Source organism: Poecilia formosa, unplaced genomic scaffold (genome assembly GCF_000485575.1).
Source record: "Poecilia formosa unplaced genomic scaffold, Poecilia_formosa-5.1.2 Scaffold6, whole genome shotgun sequence".
Taxonomy (NCBI): domain Eukaryota; kingdom Metazoa; phylum Chordata; class Actinopteri; order Cyprinodontiformes; family Poeciliidae; genus Poecilia; species Poecilia formosa.
The window spans coordinates 5,813,925-5,835,017 of NW_006799945.1; the positions used below are offsets into that span (position 1 = coordinate 5,813,925).

General features: G+C 35.9%; 1 protein-coding gene and 1 long non-coding RNA gene across 5 annotated transcripts in view; one reads left to right on the forward strand and one right to left on the reverse strand.

The window, feature by feature from the left end:
• astn2 (astrotactin 2) overlaps positions 1–21,093 on the reverse strand; it is a 286,714-nt gene that overhangs the window by 140,545 nt on the left and 125,076 nt on the right. For all 3 annotated transcript variants that reach the window (XM_007569613.2, XM_007569604.2, XM_016680498.1), the window contains 3 exons: positions 8,792–8,899; positions 4,693–4,839; positions 299–466 (listed from right to left, as the gene is read on the reverse strand). In XM_007569613.2, coding sequence (XP_007569675.1) covers positions 299–466; positions 4,693–4,839; positions 8,792–8,899 — 423 coding nt within the window. The remainder of the gene's footprint in view (positions 1–298; positions 467–4,692; positions 4,840–8,791; positions 8,900–21,093) is intronic.
• The window catches only part of LOC107838361 (uncharacterized), a 70,192-nt gene that overhangs the window by 26,172 nt on the left and 22,927 nt on the right, over positions 1–21,093 (forward strand). The window lies entirely within an intron of this gene.

Consider the following 21,093-nt stretch of genomic DNA (forward strand, 5'->3'; position numbering starts at 1 on the left):
GTTGTGAATTTGCGCCTTTATAAATCTGCTGAATTAAAGCGTACAAAGACAAGTATGACACTTGCAGATGGCTACTGAAATTAGTGGTTGAATGCTTTAGTTTATATTTATGCATCAAAATGAAAATATCAATAATAAAATGGTATAGACGTAATTCATTTTGCTCAAAATAGAGACTGTTAAAGTTTTCATACAGTTAGAAACTCATACCGGCTCACAGAAATCATTCACTACTCTGTGGAGGAGAAAGAGCCTGTGTTTATGTTGAATGAGAATGTGTTGGGTTGTGTGAACCAACCTGTCTCCTGGTCACAAATCTGCTCACAGGGCTCAGTGGTCCTTTGGCCACAGTAGTCATGGACCCACTGCGTTGATGAATTGGTCTGATAGTAAAGCGTTAGCTTAGCTGGATTTAGCCAGTTGGAGACATCCAGGAAGCTGCCCATGCTCACCACAAAACTGCTTCCTGGAATACAACAAATAATAGATTCATTTAATTTCACATATGCAAAAGACATATTCTGAAAAAAAATCTGAAATAGCCAAAGAGAATTTGACTGATTGGTGTGTTTTAAAAGCTTCTTTCGCCATTCCACTGAACAATCAATTGGGGAAGAAGCTAATTCTTTTGTTTTCACTGTAATTTTATTTTCCATCCTGACTGGACTGAATTTCAATGAGAAAATTAAGACCCATAATGTGCGTATCGATGGGATTTCCTTGGTAATTGCAGCACATGGGATACAAGGGTTTCACAAGTCAATCAGTGAATGCTATTCTCCAAGACGCTGACTTACCTTTCTTTCTTACAGCTTTCAGACCAATCGTTATACTCTGATCACTGAACAAGACTATTCCTAATTGATGCCAATGAGTTTCAGTTCCACAGGGAGCAGTGAGGGGATTGTGCTTTAGCCCTCTAGTTAAAGTCTTAGGCAGCTGTACTGAGAGTATCAATAACCAGAAAATTAAAACCACTGGCAGGTAGGGTAAATAAAACGTGGACTCCAGTTTAAAATAAACAACCTTCAACAAGGGAACCTCTGGTCTGAGTATTTTGGATTGATGAATGTCCCCTTTGATTGTGTTAATTCTCTACTGAAGACAACCCACATCCCTCTACTTTGCAATAACCTCCTTGATAACAGTGGGCGCTTCCAAGAGGACAATGTGCTCTGCTGCTCTGCGTAAACTGCTGAGAAACAGCTTGTAGAGCAAAAAGCCAAAGAGCTCTGACTAAGTCTGCAAATTCCCTAGATCATGATCTGATGCAACGTCCGTGGAATGAACTGGACCAGAGCAACAGATGCCTCAAACTACAACCCACAGGAATAAAACAAAAAATCAGCTGTCAGTGACCTGGTCCTGGTAACCAAATCAGACAGACTTGACGTCAGTGGTGTTTATTGCAATTTAAATGACTTTAAAATTCACAAAGTGGGGATCATCATGTAGTATTTTTATTTATTTATTTTTTAATCTTCCAACTTTGGTGTGACTGGGCCATTCCGACACACCGATGCGCTGTCATCTAAAGGTTCTACTACATCTCTAGCTTTTTGTTTGGAGTTGTTTTTGTGCTGAAAAGCAAACCTTAACTCCGGTCTGTAGTCATTCACACTGTTTTTTTCTTCCGATTGCCATTTAGCTCCATCAAAGTTGTGATCAGGGTGGTTGTGCAGCATTAATTTTCCCCCACATGTAACATGTTGCTATTGAGCATTCACATCTGATTAGAACAACTTCTTCCACATGTCTGGCTTGTGGTCAGTTTTAGACCAGACTGCCGACAACTTTGAGTTTCTTCTCACTGTTGTTCCATTGAGGCCTGACCTTTAGTTGTTCTGTCAGCAGAGTCTCCCACCTGAACTCCTCCACAGTTACCACATGCCTCCTGTCTCCCTCTCTGCTTAATTTGCTCCTTATGTGACCTGTTAGTTTAAATGGAAGGACGACTCTGTAGACTCTCAGATGTTTCATTCTCTTTTCCTCTTTAACTGATTGTCTTGACTTTATTTTGCAAAAAGTTGAATGTAAAATTTTTCTGATTTTATCTTGGAAAAAAAAAAAAAAACTTTTAAAACTAAGCATTCATTTCTGTTTCTGTTGATCATTGATTATGACACACAAGCCATGGGTAGATATCACATGTATGTCAATTTTCAGTGACAACACTGTGAAGTGCATTGTGGATTTATACTTTCCAAGGAATTAGGGATATTGCTGCTGCTTTTAAAAGAATAAAGTACCCCACAGAAGCAGGAGTCAGCTATATACTCTCCAGAACAGACTCTTAAAGTAATCTGCTGGGTCAGACCGAGTACAGGCGACCAAACTGATACCCATTCCTGCAAGAAGGCAGTTTAGCTAAAATCTCCACTGAGAGAACAGATAAACTTAAAGTTCTCCACCCACACAGTGGAGCTGCAATTGTAACATCACTGCTTCTTTTCTCTTGGATGTAAAAAGAAAACACTTAAGCAGTAGGAGGATTGCTTATTTTGCAGTGCACATTTTCTATTCTTAGTCTTCCTTAGACTTTCTCAATTGAGAAAAGAAAAACTGAAGAGTTAGTCTGTGAAATAAATATTTTTAAAGTGTGAATTTATTGTGAATGCAATGCTTCAGAAGTGCATATGCTGTCTTTTTTTTTTTTTTTTGTCTTGGATGCATCACCTCCAACACCAATGTTGGAGGTGATGTTTGACTGAAGCATCAATAATTTGGAATAATTATTTTTAACAGACATTCTATGTTGGAACTCTGATGTTTATCAACAAGAGTGAGTAGCTGAGATTATGAGAAGAAAACGAAAAAAAGATTTACAAACATATTTAGCAGCACCTGCACTAAAGACTGCAGTAACATAATGTCACACTCCAAATAAGTTTCCTAACTAGCTTTGGGAGACATTTTTCTCCCCATTCACTCTCGTCTGGCACATCTCCGGTTTTTCTGGAGAGAGTCGTTTCTCCACAATTAGTCCATTTGACAGCGAGCGCATGAGATTGACTACACTCATGTAAAAAAAAAACAAAAAAAAACATTGTTTTTTATATATATAAAAGTTACAACCTGCACCTTTAATACCTAGCCCATATTTTATGAAATAATCTCATGTAATGTTATACTGTTACACCTTTCTAAAGGGAAACACTAAATTTATTTTAAAACCAGTCTTTGACTAATCTAAATCGAATCCACTGTGTTGATTTCATGTCCACAGACGCTAACAGAGCCATCAAGTCTGGAAGATTGTGAGCAGCATTAATGCATGATGTATTTACAGGCAGGTTTATATTTTGCTTTAAAACAAAAGTTGATTTCTAGCCTAGTTTAGTATATGTCAGTCTATAGTCTTGATTCACATGCAAGGCAGACTGCCACAAAAACAATTAGAAAAAGTCTATTATATTTCAAACACATCAGTTGAATGACTGAAAATATCTGTTATTGGTTGAGGCAGTGAATAATTTTATTTTTTTCCCCATTGCTTTTTGCACACTAGTTTATTTTTTCCAATATTAGCTGGGGGGTTTTTTTCTAGTAAAGGCTTTTATTTCTCTTGAATCGTTGGAAATCTATTGTTCTTCATTGACCGTAGCCAAAAGCTTTTGAATGTTGTGATAAGGTTGTTCAGTTTGTGTTTATCACTTGCACCTTATTGTTATTTCTGATTCATTTAATCTTTCTATAGTTGGTCATAATGTTTCACAATTGAGGGTGTCAAGATTTTAATTAAATTCCTTTAAAAAAGCAAAACAACAACAACAAAAAAATAAATAAAACAGAGAAGTGTCAGATGTAAGTTTAAAGTAATCTTTTAAATTTACAACAGGACTGTTCCTACTACAAGCAATGTTATTGTTTTAGAATGACCCAGCTAAAGTGCACATATGAATCCAACAGAGAATTTGTGGATGAAGCTTAGAATTGACAAGAAGACCTTTCAAACTTGAACCTAATCAGTAAACATAGCGGTAAGACCAGAAACATGCAAAAAAAAAAGAAAAAAAAAAAGTTAAATAAATATAAGAAGGGTCTGAGTGCTGTAAAGCTAATAAAGATGTTTCTACTGATTATTGAGAAGGGTATAAATAATATCAAGCATGCTATTAAAAAAAAGTAAATAAATATATTTCTCAAATCAATGTCTTTCACATAGTTTTATCTTTTGAGAGCTGCCTAACTGGTTTGTAATCGCTGAGACACACTCATAACTAACAGCATCACTGTTTACAATTTTGCTCTCAGTGAAATGGTTCTTTCAAAGTTTTGTTTTAAAGAATCTCAACTGTATTTGATCATCTAAAATTGCTTTGACTAGTCAAACAGGAAACAAACAATTCTGACATAAATTGCAGAATCTGAAGGACCTTTTTAAGAGAAGATTTTCAATGCCCTTTTGGCAAAGGGACCACCATAGAAAGAAAAAATAATAATAATAACGGAAACTGCAAATATTCAAGCTGGAGCCTTTTTACATACCGTTTGTGATTTGTGAAGCCTTTATTTTATTTGCAAATTTAAAAATAAATTCTTAAAACTCTATTTTCTGATATGTCTTTTAGAACTGAATGTAGTCTTTCACCAATTACATTTTTTTTCCACACATATCTAAAAATGCACAATGACTTGGTTTCTACATCTTTTCACTAGTCAGCTAAGCTTTAATGTGTGACTTGTACTTACCATCTGCAACAAAATGCTCTGGCACATGGAGAGTAACCTTGACAGTAAGAGGGCAGGAGTCCTGTGTAGCATAGACAATGGCGATGACACACGTGCTGATGGTAATCAGTGTCAGGGTGACCTTATTCAGGGGACTTTGTGAGTGGCCTAAAGGTACAGACAGAGAGAGAAACAGAAAGAAAAATTAAGGGAAATATGGGTTTAGTGTTTTTTTTTTTTTTAAAGATGGAAAAAATGTTTTTAATTCTGCATTTTTAGCAGGTGAAAAGAACATTACACAAATCTACATACGATCAATTTCTTTTTCAACTGAAAAGGAAATTAATTTCATGTCTGTCTTGCAATACCAGCCATGACTCATATTATGACGTACGTATGTGGTGCATTGCCGAGGACGCCACAGCTTCTGAACAATAGTCTAGAATTATTTCCAAGTGTGATAAATTATTTTATCGCCAGTGACAGGGTTATAGATTGGTAGTTACTGTGTCACTTTGGCTCTGTCAGGCGTCGTATTTCCAAGCTGGAGGATAGGGAATGAAATTAGCCGCTTAACCTCTGCCTGCTAATATCTATCATGGGACAGAACGTGATGGTTTAAAAACAGGTTTACTAGAATCTCACTGTGGTGGCTAGGAAGTCTGAACTATTGCAACATTTATCTCTTAATGATAAATGTTGAGTTTGTGTTACTCTAAAAGAATAGTTCAAAATCTGAAATGTTGATAGCTTATGAAATTATGTTCAAACTAACAATGGTTAAAATTATGTTTGTAATACTGTCCATTAGAAAGAAAAAAAATAATAATTTAAACTCATTGAATTAGTGACACATCAAAGAGATCTATTAAAAAAAATAATAATATAAATGACCAATTAAATTTACAATGACGGAAACCTTGACAGAAGTCCAGAGGTAGTAAAGTGCAGCACAAGGTTAAAACTGTGGAGACAAATTTAAGATTACAGAAACAACAGCTGGCTCCATCAGAGGAGGAAGTGCAGTTAATCCTTCGGGGTCGGGGCTCTGTCAGTGAGGTTCTGAAGGGGTCCCTCACTTACCGTAAAAGCTTACTGAGTGGAGTAAAGAATGTATGCTCACGGCGGCAAACACTTCCGACGTGGGCAAAAACCAAACACGTTTATTCTCTCAAACACTCAGTAAGCCATTCAGGAATGCAAAAACTAACGTATTAAGGGTTGACGAGGAAAAAAGCTGTTTGATTTAAAATGCATTTATCATTATTTAATGAACACTTAATTCCCACATCAAAGTATTTTCTACAATGTCTTTAATCCGTTGAATATGAAAGCTAATTAAGTAATGAATGTAATCATTTATTTTACTTTGTGTGTTAAGTCAAATTAGTGTTTATTTATTTTTTTTTATAAAAAAGTGAAGTGATAAATCGTAATAAATATTAATACATGAATAATAAACACAACCAGGTAATAAAACCTGGATTTTTAACGCAATATTGTTATACAACACAATCTTGTTGAAGCATACCAAAGGTAAAAAAAAAAACAAAAAAAAAAACAAAAAGGAAATTAATTTTGCATTACTTGGATGACATCCCAAAAGGTACGAAAATTAAGCATCACCTGGCATTATTGAACATTATAGCAGATGAGCAAATATGATTTTAGTTTAGTTAGATTGTAAAAGGATTAGAGTGCATTTGAGTTAAATCCGTTATATTTAGGCAATAGTTTTGCACCAACCATCACCATGCTATTAATCAAAAATGATTGCCTGGTTACCATTTTTGTATTAGTATTGTATTAGTGAGTGATGCAGCAGTTAACATTGTTGGGACTTAGCAGTCACGTCAAGGAAATATATTACCCAGAGTCTATGTTTAATCAGCAACTCAAAATGACCACTGAAGAATTTTAGTAATAAAATGCTCCCATTTCAGCATTAATAGGTCCTCTTTACAAACTGCTTCCTTGCATTTAAGTGTTGCTAAATTTTGTTAAACTCCACCCAAGGTTTCCACATGTGGCTCAAACCTCTTTATACAACAGTAAAAAAAAACAAAAAAAAAAAACAAAACACAAGTAGACATATTTTTAAAGTAGATGTTTAATTAAAACCTTGCAAATGAATAGAAAGAATACCAAGAAAAATACTAACTGGCATGAACAAAATAAATCTGATCAGCTCCCTCATGTGAGATCAGAAATTAGTATTTAATCATGCATAGGTGATCCTACTTATTTTTCAGAGAAGTTCATAAACAACATCACCATGTTTCCATACATTTTTCAGGTTAAACAAGGGAAAATGTGCTTGTAAAGGAAATATATGCAGGGTTTGCCACAGCTAATTAGCTGCATTCACACACTTTGTCTTAACATGTTTGTCCTTGGTACGGCTGCATCAACACTATAACACAAGGACGAACATAATGCTTGTTTAAATTCTGTGCCACGGGCCCTCCTATATGCTAAACGCCTCTGTCTGCACAGCTTCCCAGTCATGGTGTTTAGATTTTTCAAAGGTGTTCAGAATGCCAATGAGAATAGACCATACTTTTATCAACTTATTATTATGTCTTTTGGAGGATGTGTTTTTAATGGCTGACTGGCTCAATTACAAATAAATCAAGCGCAAAAATAAATTATCTATGGATAACTTACAGAAGCTGAAATTGTAGTGAAGAAATGAAGTAGTGTAACTTTAATTACCAAAAGCAGGAAAGGCTAACCTAATTACATTCAATAAGTAATTCATAAAATGAGCCAGGTTAAGTAAATAATGTTACAGTCCCACTCCAGCCAATGTGCAACGCCACAAAATAAATAAATAAATAATAAAAATGTTATGTCTCAGTGAATACCCACAGATTTTCTCTTATGGCTACTTAGGTGAGTCTATATTATTTTAATACATAACTCTTTACTGTAAAATAGTTTGTCTTATTCTTAGAAGAAGGAAAGCTGAGAAAAATCTTGGATTTAAATATTATTTGTACATGATTATCTGTGACCATGTATAGCCAAACTAGTTAAGATTTTGCTTTATTAGATTCTTTATGACTGCAGATCTCAGTTTAAACAGTGCTTTATTTAGATTTCAGGTTCAATCTCCATATTGTTTCTGAAGTGACTAGGTTAAAAAAAAACATATCTTCTTACCTAGTCTATATATTCCAATTTTAGAACTAACATCTATTTTGTCTTTACAAAGTTTTCATTTGTGTTATCAACAAGAAATCGCTGCCTCAGTCGCTCAGTATTCTTGAGTACTTGTAAATGAAAATATAATTGTTATTTATTTGCATGTTTGGTTTTCAACCATCTTGCTAAGTAGTACCAAAGTTTGCTCTCCATGTATTTCCACTGCATGACCATTCACTGGAGCTGCTTGTAACTGAATGCTATTTTGGACAACACTGGCATAAGAATTGCATGATTTTTTTCCTTAAAGGAAAAACATAGGCAAACATACTCATGAAACTATAAGGTTTCAGGCAAACTGTAACCAAGGAGATGAAGAGTAAAAACAGTTTTTTTTTCTCTTCACTTTTTTATATGTTGATATTCAGGAGGACACACAGACACACAGACACCCACACTCACACAAGGTCTTGAATGTGGATATCCTCGTCCAGTACAGTCTTCAGTATTACATGTCATGGAAGTTAAAAACACGTTTACGGTCCAAGTCATTTGACTTAAGTTTCATTATCACAGAAACTCCATTTACATCAGCTCATATATCTCCTTTGAGTGTCATTGGCTGTGCTATAAAATAGCACTTTACACACCGCAGGGAGTGTGCAGAACTCCTTCCTATTTCAAGCTATGCTGACAATTCCAAAAATGTCTTGGCTCATTTCTCTTTTCTGTATGCCATATATATCATTATTCCCCTTCATATCCAGCCACTCCAACATTAGAATTCATTTGGTTTTAAGCACACTTTTACTGTTTTTCTATTCTCCATTTCTTATTTCTTTTTCCGATTTTATTGCATTCTCAGCGAGTACAGACAACCCCCTTACTGTGCACAGTGAGGAGTTTAACATATGGCATTCATCACAAGGTTTAGAGAAGAAAAAAAAAAAACATCTGTATTTTCTTTCCTTACCTTTACTGCGCCTTCGTCCTCTGTTCTGCTCTGTGTAAAACTTCATTTGATTTTCATCTTCAGGCTCTGAACTTGATTCATCTTGGGGACCATACACACCTCCAGTCACTGCCAAAGAAAAGTTGAGAGAAAAACAGGGGAAAAGAACCTTATTAATTAGACTCAACTTGTGTGGCCATGAGAAATCATCCTAAGCTTCCTCATTCAGGTGGCATGTAGAGAAAGAACCAACACTCCATAATTATGGTGACAAAATTGCAGATTAATTGTCGAGAGTTTTGATTTTTGACTCTTTTCAAGCCCCTCCAAGCTTGATTGGGGAGCCTTGTGTCTCTGGAGCTCAATTTTCTAATCACATTGTGTCACATCTGTGGAGGATGTTCATGTGCCTGAGAGCACATCCGCGATGAGGTGACAGCAAGACAGAAGATGTGAGAAACTTTGTTTACACCGATATGCCAGCGAAGCATCAAAACACGCAGTCTTTTTTAACCGATTCTCACAGGGGGCTGCCTCAAAGTGATAATTGCCATTCTGAGGATTTGTAAGCTCTTAAAGTCTCTGAAAGATAATTCAATTCTCTGAAGCAGTTAAAAGCCATCCTAAAGCTTACTGAAATGAAATATAAATAAAGTTTAGGTATAATGTATTTATTCCTGGTGTGGAAAAAAAAAAAAAACAGACCCTAAAACAGACCCTCAAATGAGATCATTAATTCTCTATTATATATGCTCCAGTTGCCTTTAAAATTCAACAGCATCATATGCAATCACACTCAGTAAATCATGTATCCGAATGAGGCTTGTTTGTCTTATTGTTTGTACCTCTTGCAAATAACCTCCTTTAAGTGGGTATTAAAAATAGTTTTATTGCCTTTTATTACTCTAATGAAATAGCCGACTCCTAAATGTTGCTATTACTACCTGCAAACAAACAAAAAAAATAAAATAATAATATATATACATATATCATAGTTAACAGAAATAAAGGTTTGGAAATATCTGTTGGCAATTATGAATTTTTCTAGAGTTGTAATTTACAATTAGACCGTATGTTATTGATAATCTCTGTCAGCCAAATTGGAAATAAATTAGCTCCACAAAGACGAGAGATAAGACACTGACTCCACTGCGAGGTATAATTTATTAAATTATTGGCATGACTGGCCATTCCTCATCGAGTCAGGAGACTAGACACATGATGGCAAACTACAAAGAGGCAGATGAAAAGAGGTGTAGCAAAATTAACAAATGAAACAAAAAATATAATGATAGTAATTATATACCTACTGACAATAATAATGGCAGAAGTAAAAAAAATAAATTAATAATTAATAAAAGTTGCAAAACACAAGGTATTCAACTAGATTGCCAAAAGTTTTGGCTCATGTTTTCTAAACACTTCCAAAGACACATGTATAAAATAAAATCAATGACCTAGGTAAGCAGAGTGCTTCTATGGACATTTGTGAAGGAGAAAGAGTTGCCCCCAGGAGTTCAGAGAATTTCCAGCTTTGTACTGTGAGAGAATGCCACATGTGCAATATGTAAAAGTAATGTGCTACAGTCAAATGTCAGTGTTGTTAAAGCAAAGCGGAGGTTACTGGAATGACAGAATTTCAGTCAGAAAATGGTAGGCCACAAAAAATTACGGAGTGAGGTCAGGGGATGCATGAAGTTCAGAGAAGTCACCAACTATCTGCAGAGTGTGTGAGAAAGCATGCAAGTAAGTAATTTTGCAAGAATAGTGTAAATGTGCCTTCTCCATCCATAGAGTGTATACTATAGAAATGTCTCTGGATTGGCTCTGGATATTCATTTATGTGTGCATGTGTTTGTATCAGCACAAAAGGGAAAAATATGTTTTCAACTTGTGCCTAAAGTGCAGATTATAAACAACACATCATTTTTTTTTAATTGTTTAAATAGGCCAAGTAAAAGCAGAGTTAAGCCAAAATAATTAAACCGTCTTTTTTTTCAGAATATCAGGAAAAATGTTGGAACTGGCTACTGAGCTTGCAAGAATAAAAAAATGAAAAGAAAATGTAAAATAAGAGGCCTTTGCTATTGGAAATTTCACATATTCAGCCAAAAAAGTATCTTTTGCATTTGTTGCTGAGAAACAGAGTAAAGTTGAGCAAGTAATGACGAAAAGAATATCAATGAGAAAAGGGAATGGAGAAGTGAATGCATGGGGAAAAACAATGAGGAGTCAGTATTGACAGAAAGTTTGGAAAATGACATACACATTTTTAATTTGTATGTAATGTACTGATTTTGCTTTGTATGTGAAATGAATGAATATGCAATAGGCAACTGGGCCTCAGCTTTGAGCTGGAAGATGAAGACAGGAAACTCACAGCCAGTGGCGCAACTGCACACTATTCAGGTGGATGCGAAAACATAAATTTGACTAAATCTAATGTCTGTTGCTTACTTCATAATTGATTATTGGGTTGTTTTTTTTTATGTAAAGCATTAGAACGTCCTTGTTGCTGAAATATGCCTTACGAATAAAACTGGCTTATTTGCTAGTCGGCAAACTTGGAAAAACGATAAATAAAATAAAATAAAAAATCTGTGATGTATCAAATACTTATTTTCCTCTCTGTGTGTGTTGATAACAAATGCCAGATGAAATACTTCTCTCTTTCACTCCTTTAAGTGATGTGCAATGGCTTATGAAAAATCCCCTGCATCATAAAGATTTTGGGTATGATTAAAAGTTTTATTAAGTCTGAGTAGAAAGTCTGTCCTGGAAGCCAGAGTCAGTCTCTTGGTCTGGTGCACTTCTACTGGATGAGAGTTGAGTAGGATTCAAGTGCTCCACTACGGCTGTTTGGGAAAGTGGAGCTCAGTCAATGTGGTGTAAAATTGGTTCTGAATTTATGCATCGTGTTAGAACATGCTCACAGAGTTGGTGGGAGCAGAAAACGAGGGAAGAGGAGCAAACTCGGGGCTGGCTTCACAGGGTCAGCAGACTGGATGTTCACAAAGCTGAAATAAGTGTTAAAATTTATATTTTATACAGAACAAATTTAATTTATTTAAAACTATTTCACACACACACACAAAAAAGAAAAGCACCTACAAGGATGATATTTACTTTCCCAGCAATAGCTGGATGCCCAATAATTTGCTGTATTTTATTTATGTATTTTTTTTTCTTGGTGGTTAGATTTCATTAAAAATATCCCTTTTAGAAATGTCTCAGCATCCTTGAGCTAGGAAGTAAAATATCTAATTTAGATTTGCTTGAACCTTTGACTGTGTGCATATTAATGCTGAATAAAATTTAAAATACCTCAAAACATCAAAGAAATTTTGGTTTTAAATATTTCAAGCCATTCAAGACCCATATGGATTTTTAGATTAAATCATCTGCTTAATAGACATTGGTTTTTGATTTAAAAATAATTGAAAAAGTAATACAGTATGCATTTTGACTTCAAATGGACAAAACCTGATTCTTTATAAAAACAACAAACGAAAAAAGAAGTGCATTGAAATGAACACATTGATTTAATCTCATATGGACCTGATTTTTGTTTGTATTTTACAAGTTTAAAAGGCAACACGGGAAGTAAGCCAAGTCTTCACAGTTTTTATAGACAACAAAAGAAAGAAGAAAAGCTTCTTAGAGATATACTGCTGTGATCGCACCTCATCAGCGAGTGTTTGCTCTCGTCAACCAATCCACTCGGGAAGGAGTTCAGCGGTGGTGTAAAACGGGGCTTTATCATGAAAAGTAGCAATTGTACCAGCTGAAACAGGCTACACTGCATTTCATACCTTGGCACATTACCCACTGGCAGGATGTGGCACTGACATATACAAATTTACAATAACCGTCTACCAAATATGGCCATTTAAAAAAAAAAAAATAGCCTACATGTTTAGGAGCCAATTAGACGCTGCTTGGGCACACATACAATTAAATGTGCTCGTTTCACTCCATTGATGTCTTAATTGCGTCTTAATGTTCTTTCCTCATTATGTATTTTGTGACGTGCATCCATTTCTCCTGCAGCAAAACACCAACACAGCAGAATGCCGCAACTCCTTTACTTCAAGACTTCAAGTCTTTACAGTGTTGTAGTTAGAGAGGCATCTTGAATTTAACAGTCACCACAGCTCCACAGGTTTTGATTTGTAATGTTACAACAACGATAAGCAATTGTCTATCTTGCTGCACAACTATTTTTATTTTATTGTTTCATAGCAACTAGCTTGAACACGTTCTATGATGAAATCAACAACAAATGTTCCTGTCAAGGATGGAAAGCTTGAATGTTTAAAATGAAACTTCATGTTTTGGCATAGATCTGGTCTTATTTGTTATTATTCTATGGATTTTTCCCACACATTAAAAAGAAATACACTTTAGCACATCTTCTGAATGGTGATTTTATTACAATGTCAAAAAGTGAAAAAGGTTTAAATTGGCTTACAATAATAATAATAATAATAATAATAATAATAAATCACATCAAACAGTTTTAATTTATAATTTAGTCCATAGTCTTAATGTATATCATTAAAATATTTTTTTTGGTTGATTTGTTTTGATTTCTCCCATTAGGTCAAACGAGGAAGCGTTATTGTTGAGATGTGGCTTTGAAATACATCCAGAGCTGTGTCTCCGTTTAACTAAAATGTGAAGAAGCTTACAAAGCCGTAACGCAATCATACAGACTTTGACAAATTACCTTAATATGTAGTCATCTTAGCTAGTATTAACTTCTGATTTTGAAGAAAGTAACAGTTTTAATTAAAAAAAAACAAAACAAAAAAAACAATAACTTTGTCTTATCCTCACATTTAGGATAGACTATTTAATCTAACTAATCTAAAACAAGATTAGTTAGACAAAACAATGTGTGCTTGCGTACATTTATAATACACATGACAGAAAGATCCTGGTACCTAGGTAGTGTGCAGCTTTGATAAATAAACACACACAGGAACCCATTTAAACCAAGGTACAAATCACTACCCTACCCAGCCATCCTTTCACTTCCTATCTGCATTTCATCCCCTTATTACAATATTTTTCTTAACCAACTTCTTTAGTTACTTTGATTTAAAATAATATTTTTTTTCCTACAAAAAAAAGGCAAACAGCTGTGCCACTAAGGCTAAACAGGAGCATGTGTACACAAGATAATCCCATTAAAAAGACACATTCTTTCTTTAAGTTTCCCAGAGATAACATAATTTCAAAAATCTTTCAAAGTCATTTTGTCTGCCGTTATCTACTGAGCTGGTATTTGTTTTGTCAGAAGCTCCATAAAACACCTATTTTAACTGAAAACTTGAATGCCAGTGTCTTCTTGTCTCACAGTACAAATAAGTAATTTTTTTATGGTGTGGCCTTTCTTTTTATTGGACAAACAATTTGTTTAATATTTACTTTTTATCATATTATTTTAAGGTTTTTGTATTTGCTTTTCATTATTACAGTTTTATAAACTACCAGCGAACATGCAGTGTCTGCAGATTTGACAGGAGCTGTTCATTTCAATGATCAAAGTGAGTAAACACACTTAAAGCAGTCTTTCATGTGTCTTTCTTTAATAATGAGCTGTTTGCAGCGCATTAAGCTGTTTGAACGTGGCAAATGTTTAAAGTGCAAGAAAGTGCCTGGAGCTAAACTGCAATTATCTGTCATATCAATTTAATAAGTATTATGCATAGATTGTATTCACGTGTATGTAGTGTTTTTGTAAACTAAGCCACAGTAGCTTAATAGTAACTAATCCATTTATCATTCAGCTGCCATCTTGCCTGATCAAGCAGCAGTGCAGATGCCTCTTGAATCGGATTGTGAGTTGCCAGGTTGCAGAGACAGATGGGTTGAAATTACAACAACAACAAAAAAAAGAAAAGTGTTGATTATGTGAGCAGATTTCATTTAAAAGTGAATCCTGCACAGTAGCATGTTGGGAAAAACACACAAAACTTTAGGACATGGGAGTAACACATAAAGTTTGTAGGTCATGTAAAAAAGGAACAGAAAGGAATAAATAATAATATGACTGGGCATCTGCTGGCTTATTCTCCACATGCGGACGGGGGCCATACGGACCTTTCAAGTGAATGACCCAGTTGGTCATCATTTACATAACCATGGTTACCTGCCTGCCTAACTGGTCTATCACCATTAAAGAACTAGCTGGAAAGTAAAGCAGCAGACACCGAGTCTAGCAGTGAGACCAGCACAGAACACACACATGCACAGTTGATGAAAGAACCGAAAGTCCACAGGAGATAAAAGGATGTTCTCCTTTGTAACATTCCCTGTAGTGAGAATAATTAGCTAGATGATGAGCTAAGGAAAAGCAAAGGGGTGAGGTGATGAGTTCAGTCTGCATTGTAAAAGCTAACTAGAAAATTCCGCAGAAATTTTNCCATGCAATGCATGGAGGCAGTGACTGACCTGCTTCGCAGGTCAGTCACTGCTCTCCTTATGCATTGCTAATGGCATGCCCCAATAAAGAGACATTCTATTGGGTGTAGAATAATAGGTGCCTTCCATGCAATGCATGGAGGCAGTGACTGACCTGCTTCGCAGGTCAGTCACTGCTCTCCTTATGCATTGCTAATGGCATGCCCCAATAATCTTCTGCGTAGGAAGATGGTTAAACACATTGTGGTAGTACAATGACATACTGTAGTCCGTCTCTCACTCACTCGCTACTTCTAGTTCATATAATTAACCTTATCCATTTAAAGTGTTGCCTATTTATTACAGCTTTGTGACAAGCCTTTAGGTCTAAGCTCGTGCCTTATTTGTATGAGTTAACAAGTCTTTCTACTCAGCTTTAATCTGATTATTCTGATGACGCGTGTATATGCATGCATGTACACATTTATGGCTGCATGTATACATGCAGACCAGAAAATTTGCACATCCAAACCTTACAATTGCAATTTTATTTTTTTTTTTACAATGACTGTGTATAAAGGTTCAGCAGCTTAAAATAAATAAATCATTTCTGAACTTAGCTTTCCTCAGATTCATTCAAGTATCCATGCCTAAACTGAAGACTTTAGGATGTACAAATCAAATCAACAGCGCTATTTCTGAGATGTTCAAGCTGAACTGTATGCATTTGCAATTCTTTAGCAAACATGACTCCAGTTTCAGGGTAATAGCTCTATGTGGTGATGGCTTATTGAATAAACTTTGGGGTGGTGTGATCAAAATGGGCTAAGACATGGAATTATCCCTCACATATTGCATCAGCAGAGTCCACAGATAATACTGATTCAGTTTTGGGTCAGCTGGCGCAGTGGAATAAGCATACCTCCCCTAAATAGGAAAAGGAGATGTAGAGATTCAGGGGAAGCCACAAATTACAACAAGGAAAGAATTGTGTCTCCAGGGAAAGCCATTTGAAATAATAGCAAAAACATAAACTTAATCATTTGTGTGTAACCTAAGGGTGAAGTGCAGTTTCTGCTTTGACCGTCTATGATTTATGACCATGTCATGAAGTCTCTTGTTTGCAGGTTTTATAGTTTTTATTACTGGAACTAAAATCTTTAAACGCTAAAGCAGAAGAAGCTAGCAGAGAGATAGGGCTTCTGGAGATTCACACGTTTTACTATGAGTTACAGACTGTACATTTTAATTAATTGCCGACAGTTTGTAAAAATGGCACCAAAGTGTCATGACATTACATTTAAACTGAACAGTATTAAGTGTAAGTAGATTAAATGAGCATGTGTTCTGCTAGTTGGGAAGACTTGGTATATCTAGCCGATTATGTTTATATGTTGCACACAACGTTTTTTTTCTGCTTCATCAACACAGTTACAGGGTCTTGCACAAGTGTTCCTTGTGAATTGAACTTTGCCTAACTTCACAGTACAACCACCAAATGCACTGTGTTTTCTTGCTCACTCCAGATTATTTCAGTCTGATCCCTACATGATTTGTTGCTAAGATTCGTTTTAGCTGTGGCAAGTGAGGTCTGCTGTGTATATGATGTTGTTGGGTTTTTGTGACCTCTCATGAATCAGCAATGGGCTCTTGGAGTACTCTCGACAGGCTGGCAGGCCACTCCTGAAAATGCTTGTCACTGTTCCACATTTTCTCTATTAATGAATATTTGGCTCTTAATGTGGTTCATTCAGATCCCAGAGCCTAAGGAATGGCTTTGTAACCCTTTCCAGACTGCTAATGTCAGAATAAAGGAAACTCAAAATAAATGCATGTCCCACTTCTCACATATTTTTTGTGAGAAAACGTCAAACATTTCATTTTGTGTTGGTCTATAGCAAATCGCTAAAAATACATTAAAGTCTGCGGTTGTAATGTGACACAATGTAAAAAGGTGCTTTGGTGTTTTTCTTCTTTTTTTTTTTGGTATGGCACATAACACCAAAGGGAATGGAAAAGATCACCCTATTCAGAAACAGACAACCAGATAAAAGCTTGGGTCATAGCTTAAAATAGGTGGTATAATTTGTGTATGCCAGCTGACTTTTGCTATGCCTTCACTTTACTGAGCAGGACACATTGGCTTAATTTACAAAGGAAACAAAACGGATGGAAATTGTAATTTCTTGTGCATAAGAGGCAGTATGAAGGAGTGCCTGAAAAGTCAAAGACTTATTTTTACTGGCAAAATTAAAATGATTTTAGAGATTTCAGTACTTGTATAACTGTTGACAGGTGCACAAGTCTTGCTGGGATCAAGGTTAATGTAAAGAGCTGCCTAAATTCCTTGTAGGTTTGATGTGAACCAGTCAGATTGACATGAGTAATAGAGCTTTGAAATTGCAAACAGGCACAAAAACAGCCTTCTGGAGTCAGAATCACGTAGCATGGAGTGCCTGAGGCACTCCATGCTACATCAGCCAAAGAGATTCAGAACTGCAAATCATAAAATCAGAGACAAAAAGGTAAACTCGAGTAGTTTTTTTTATTTTTTTATTTTTTATTTTTTTTGCAGGTCAGTCTGTCTCCTTTTAAAAAGCAATCAAGTTTATTTGTACTGCATATTTCAGCAGCAATCATGCAATCACCAACTGTGAAACCAGTAGCAGAAATTACACTGTCAAGTGCCATCATGGAACTCACCAAGACATTAAATATGGTCCATCTCAATGTGTTAATGTTTATGTAAAATAGTAAATGACCTGTACTTGTTAAGAGCTACATCAAGTCCACAGCAACCCAAAGTGCATCACACTACAATCAGTCATTCACACATTCACACACTGATGGTGTCAAGGTACTGGATGGTAGCCACAGCTGCTCTGGGGAGGCTGCCATGCACCGGCGCCACCAGGCCCTCTGACCACCAACAGCAGGCAAGGCGGGTGAAGTTTCTTGCTCAAGGACCCGACAGCAGAGAGCAACACGACAAAGCAGGCAGAGCAGGAACCGACAATCCATCAATTGAGGGATGAACTCCTACCACCGTTGCCAACATCAACCTTTTCTCATGGGTCAAAACGACCTCTAACCAAGTGAATTTTTAGCCTTAATCAAAGGGAACTCAGCGTTTCAGTTTTTTTTTTTTTTTTTCAGTTTTCAGGAAGCTTGTTCCAGATTTGTGGTGCACAGAAGCTGAATTCTGCTTCTCCATGTTCGGTTCTGGTTCTGGGGATGCAGGATAGGTTAAACCCAGAAGACCTGCGTGGTCTGGAGGATTGATACAGGCAGACAATACTCTGGTGTGGCTTTTCTTGCCTCTGCTTCTTTCACTCATTAATCCCCTCTATCCCAGTCTACTTCCGCTCTGTTTCTTTATGTTAGAAGAAAAAAAAAATCAATTCCGTTTTACCCTAGAGTTGGACTTTAAGCATTCAGCAAACGAAAGCACGCACACAAACAAACGTCCACACACAATTCCATTTCATACAAAATGAAACCTTGGCATGATGAATATTATTATAGAGCGCGTTGCAGTATAAGTGCTGTTGACACATTTTACAACTAAAATTTATGAGCAGCTACCAGTTTAAAGGGAGAGAAAGGATTTGAAAAGGTGGGGGGTTTAACAAGCCACCACTTGCCTCATGTACTTCAGTGGGCTGAGTATTTGTTGGGTGCACTCATTTCAATGTCTTTTTTATTGCATCTCACTAGAATCAAGAGTCTATCTGGCTATTTGGAGCTAATAAGCAAATAGAAAAGTGTGTGAAACCCACTCAGGAATTTTAGCTAGGTGTTTGCTGAAAAGGCGTGCCAGGTTATCATTTTAGATGCAAGAAGTTTTTACCCCCCTTGACAGTGAGCTTGTGCAGAAAAAAACTAATATATGCACTGTTAGTTGTAAACCTTAAAAAAAAGGAATGAAAAAAAATGCATGAATAAACACTGGCTAGCCTTTAAAACTCAGCTGAATATAAAATGTACATATACAAATGTGTTGCATTAGTATAATTACAATAAATGGTTTGAGCTAACTTCTTTCTGTGTGTAAATTGTGCAGATAAATACATGATTTAGACTGTTGGGACATAAAAACTGAAAATGCCACTAATTTTGACAGGATGACTATCCTGACTTGCTGGCCTTTTAGACCGTATGTGGATCCTCTATTAAACATTGACATTAGTAAATTTGGTCATTTGTACAGTAACAAATTACCAAATGTTTTCTCTTTTAGACATTTTCATGTGCACATGAAATGTTATTGTTGCAATGAACGGATAGAATTTGGCTTAAATTTTAAACATGTCCACCCTTTGTGAGTCTTAGATTGTTACATTAATAAAATAAAAAAAAAATAAATAAAAAAATGAAACAAAAATCTTTTGGTACAAGATTGTGACATCCTAATACTATAGTAGCATTAAGGCTGCGTGGCTTTGGATGGATAATAGAATTTGAAGTATCCACCACCATTAATTTTCAGTGAAGTACTTTAACCAAAGATCAAAATGTCTCAAACCACGAACTCATTGATTTCAAAAGCTTCAGAAGCTCTTTTGATCATAGAGAACAGAATTAGATCAATAGTATGACCTGGTATACATCCGGCTGTGTTGCACGTAGTGACTCATTTAAACTGTGTGCAGTCACCCCATCCACACATGCTAAACAGGTCAGTTCAATTTCATCGTAATGACCTTTGTTAAGCAAAGGAGCACTTCAGCGGCTCCTTTCAAAGCTCCTCTCAGTCAGGATAGAGAGCCATGACTAGTGCACCGTTGTAAATCTTCCGAGTCTTCTGCAAATACACCAATAAATATTGTTCCATAACTGTTCATTAGTTGTGTAAAAACTGCACAGCTCTCCAGTGAATTTCAACCACACGGCTTTTGAACACAATTTTGAGCAAGAACATTTCCTTATACACAAAGGTGATGAGCGTTTCTTTAAGGAGCAGTTGTAAATCTTGTGAACAGAGTGCAAATGGACAATGTCTTTCCCTCCTTCACACTTTCCATCTTCCTCTCTCTCTCCAACTCAAATCACAAAACTACAATTGGTTTTAAATTTGTTATTACAAAGTCAATAAGTGATAAAGACCACAGAATTTCAAATCAGTTGTCAATAAGTATAACGTTTACATACGTTCAGAGTTTAATTTCATGCTTCATGAACTGCTCTGCTGAAGAAAAAAAAAAAAAAAAGGGAGAGAAACACACAACTGTACACAGACACACCAGCTCCAAATCATCTCTGCTGGTTCCAAAATGTAATATAGCTGGATGCTACGCACATTTGCACATATAAAGAAGAGCTTTGGTGACCATATGCAGGGAAAGTAGAGATGGGCAGCTTGGATAAAAATAGACAACTTGTTGAAGTCATCAGATGAATGCTGGTTAAACATCAATCCCTGCCGTTGCCGCCCTTTTTGGCGTTATCTGTGCAGAGCACACCACCAGAAAAGCATTAAGATTCATCAAGACTGACAATGTTCAAACATGTTTCAACATACAATAGATCAGATTTTTTTTACAGTAATCTACAAGCATACTCCAGTGGGGTGAGCATGATTCAATTCTACTCAGAAGCTCAAAAAGGCAAGACACCAAACTCCAGCATTGCTGCTGACACACTTATGGGTGTGTGAATGAGAGGAAAAAAAGAACTGCATAGTAGATCAAAGTGTTTGAGCTGAAAATGTGAAAATATGTAGTCATACTATTTGTGCAACAAAAGCTACAGAAGATATGCGTGTGACACAGAGAATAACCATAGCACACAGAGAAATTAGCTTGATGGGATTATAGCACCTGCCATAATCAAATGCTCCGCTGGCAGCTCTCCAATATGCTAAGTCATAAATTAAAATCAGGACTTAGAGTTGAACTGTATGTTTTTAATTAAGT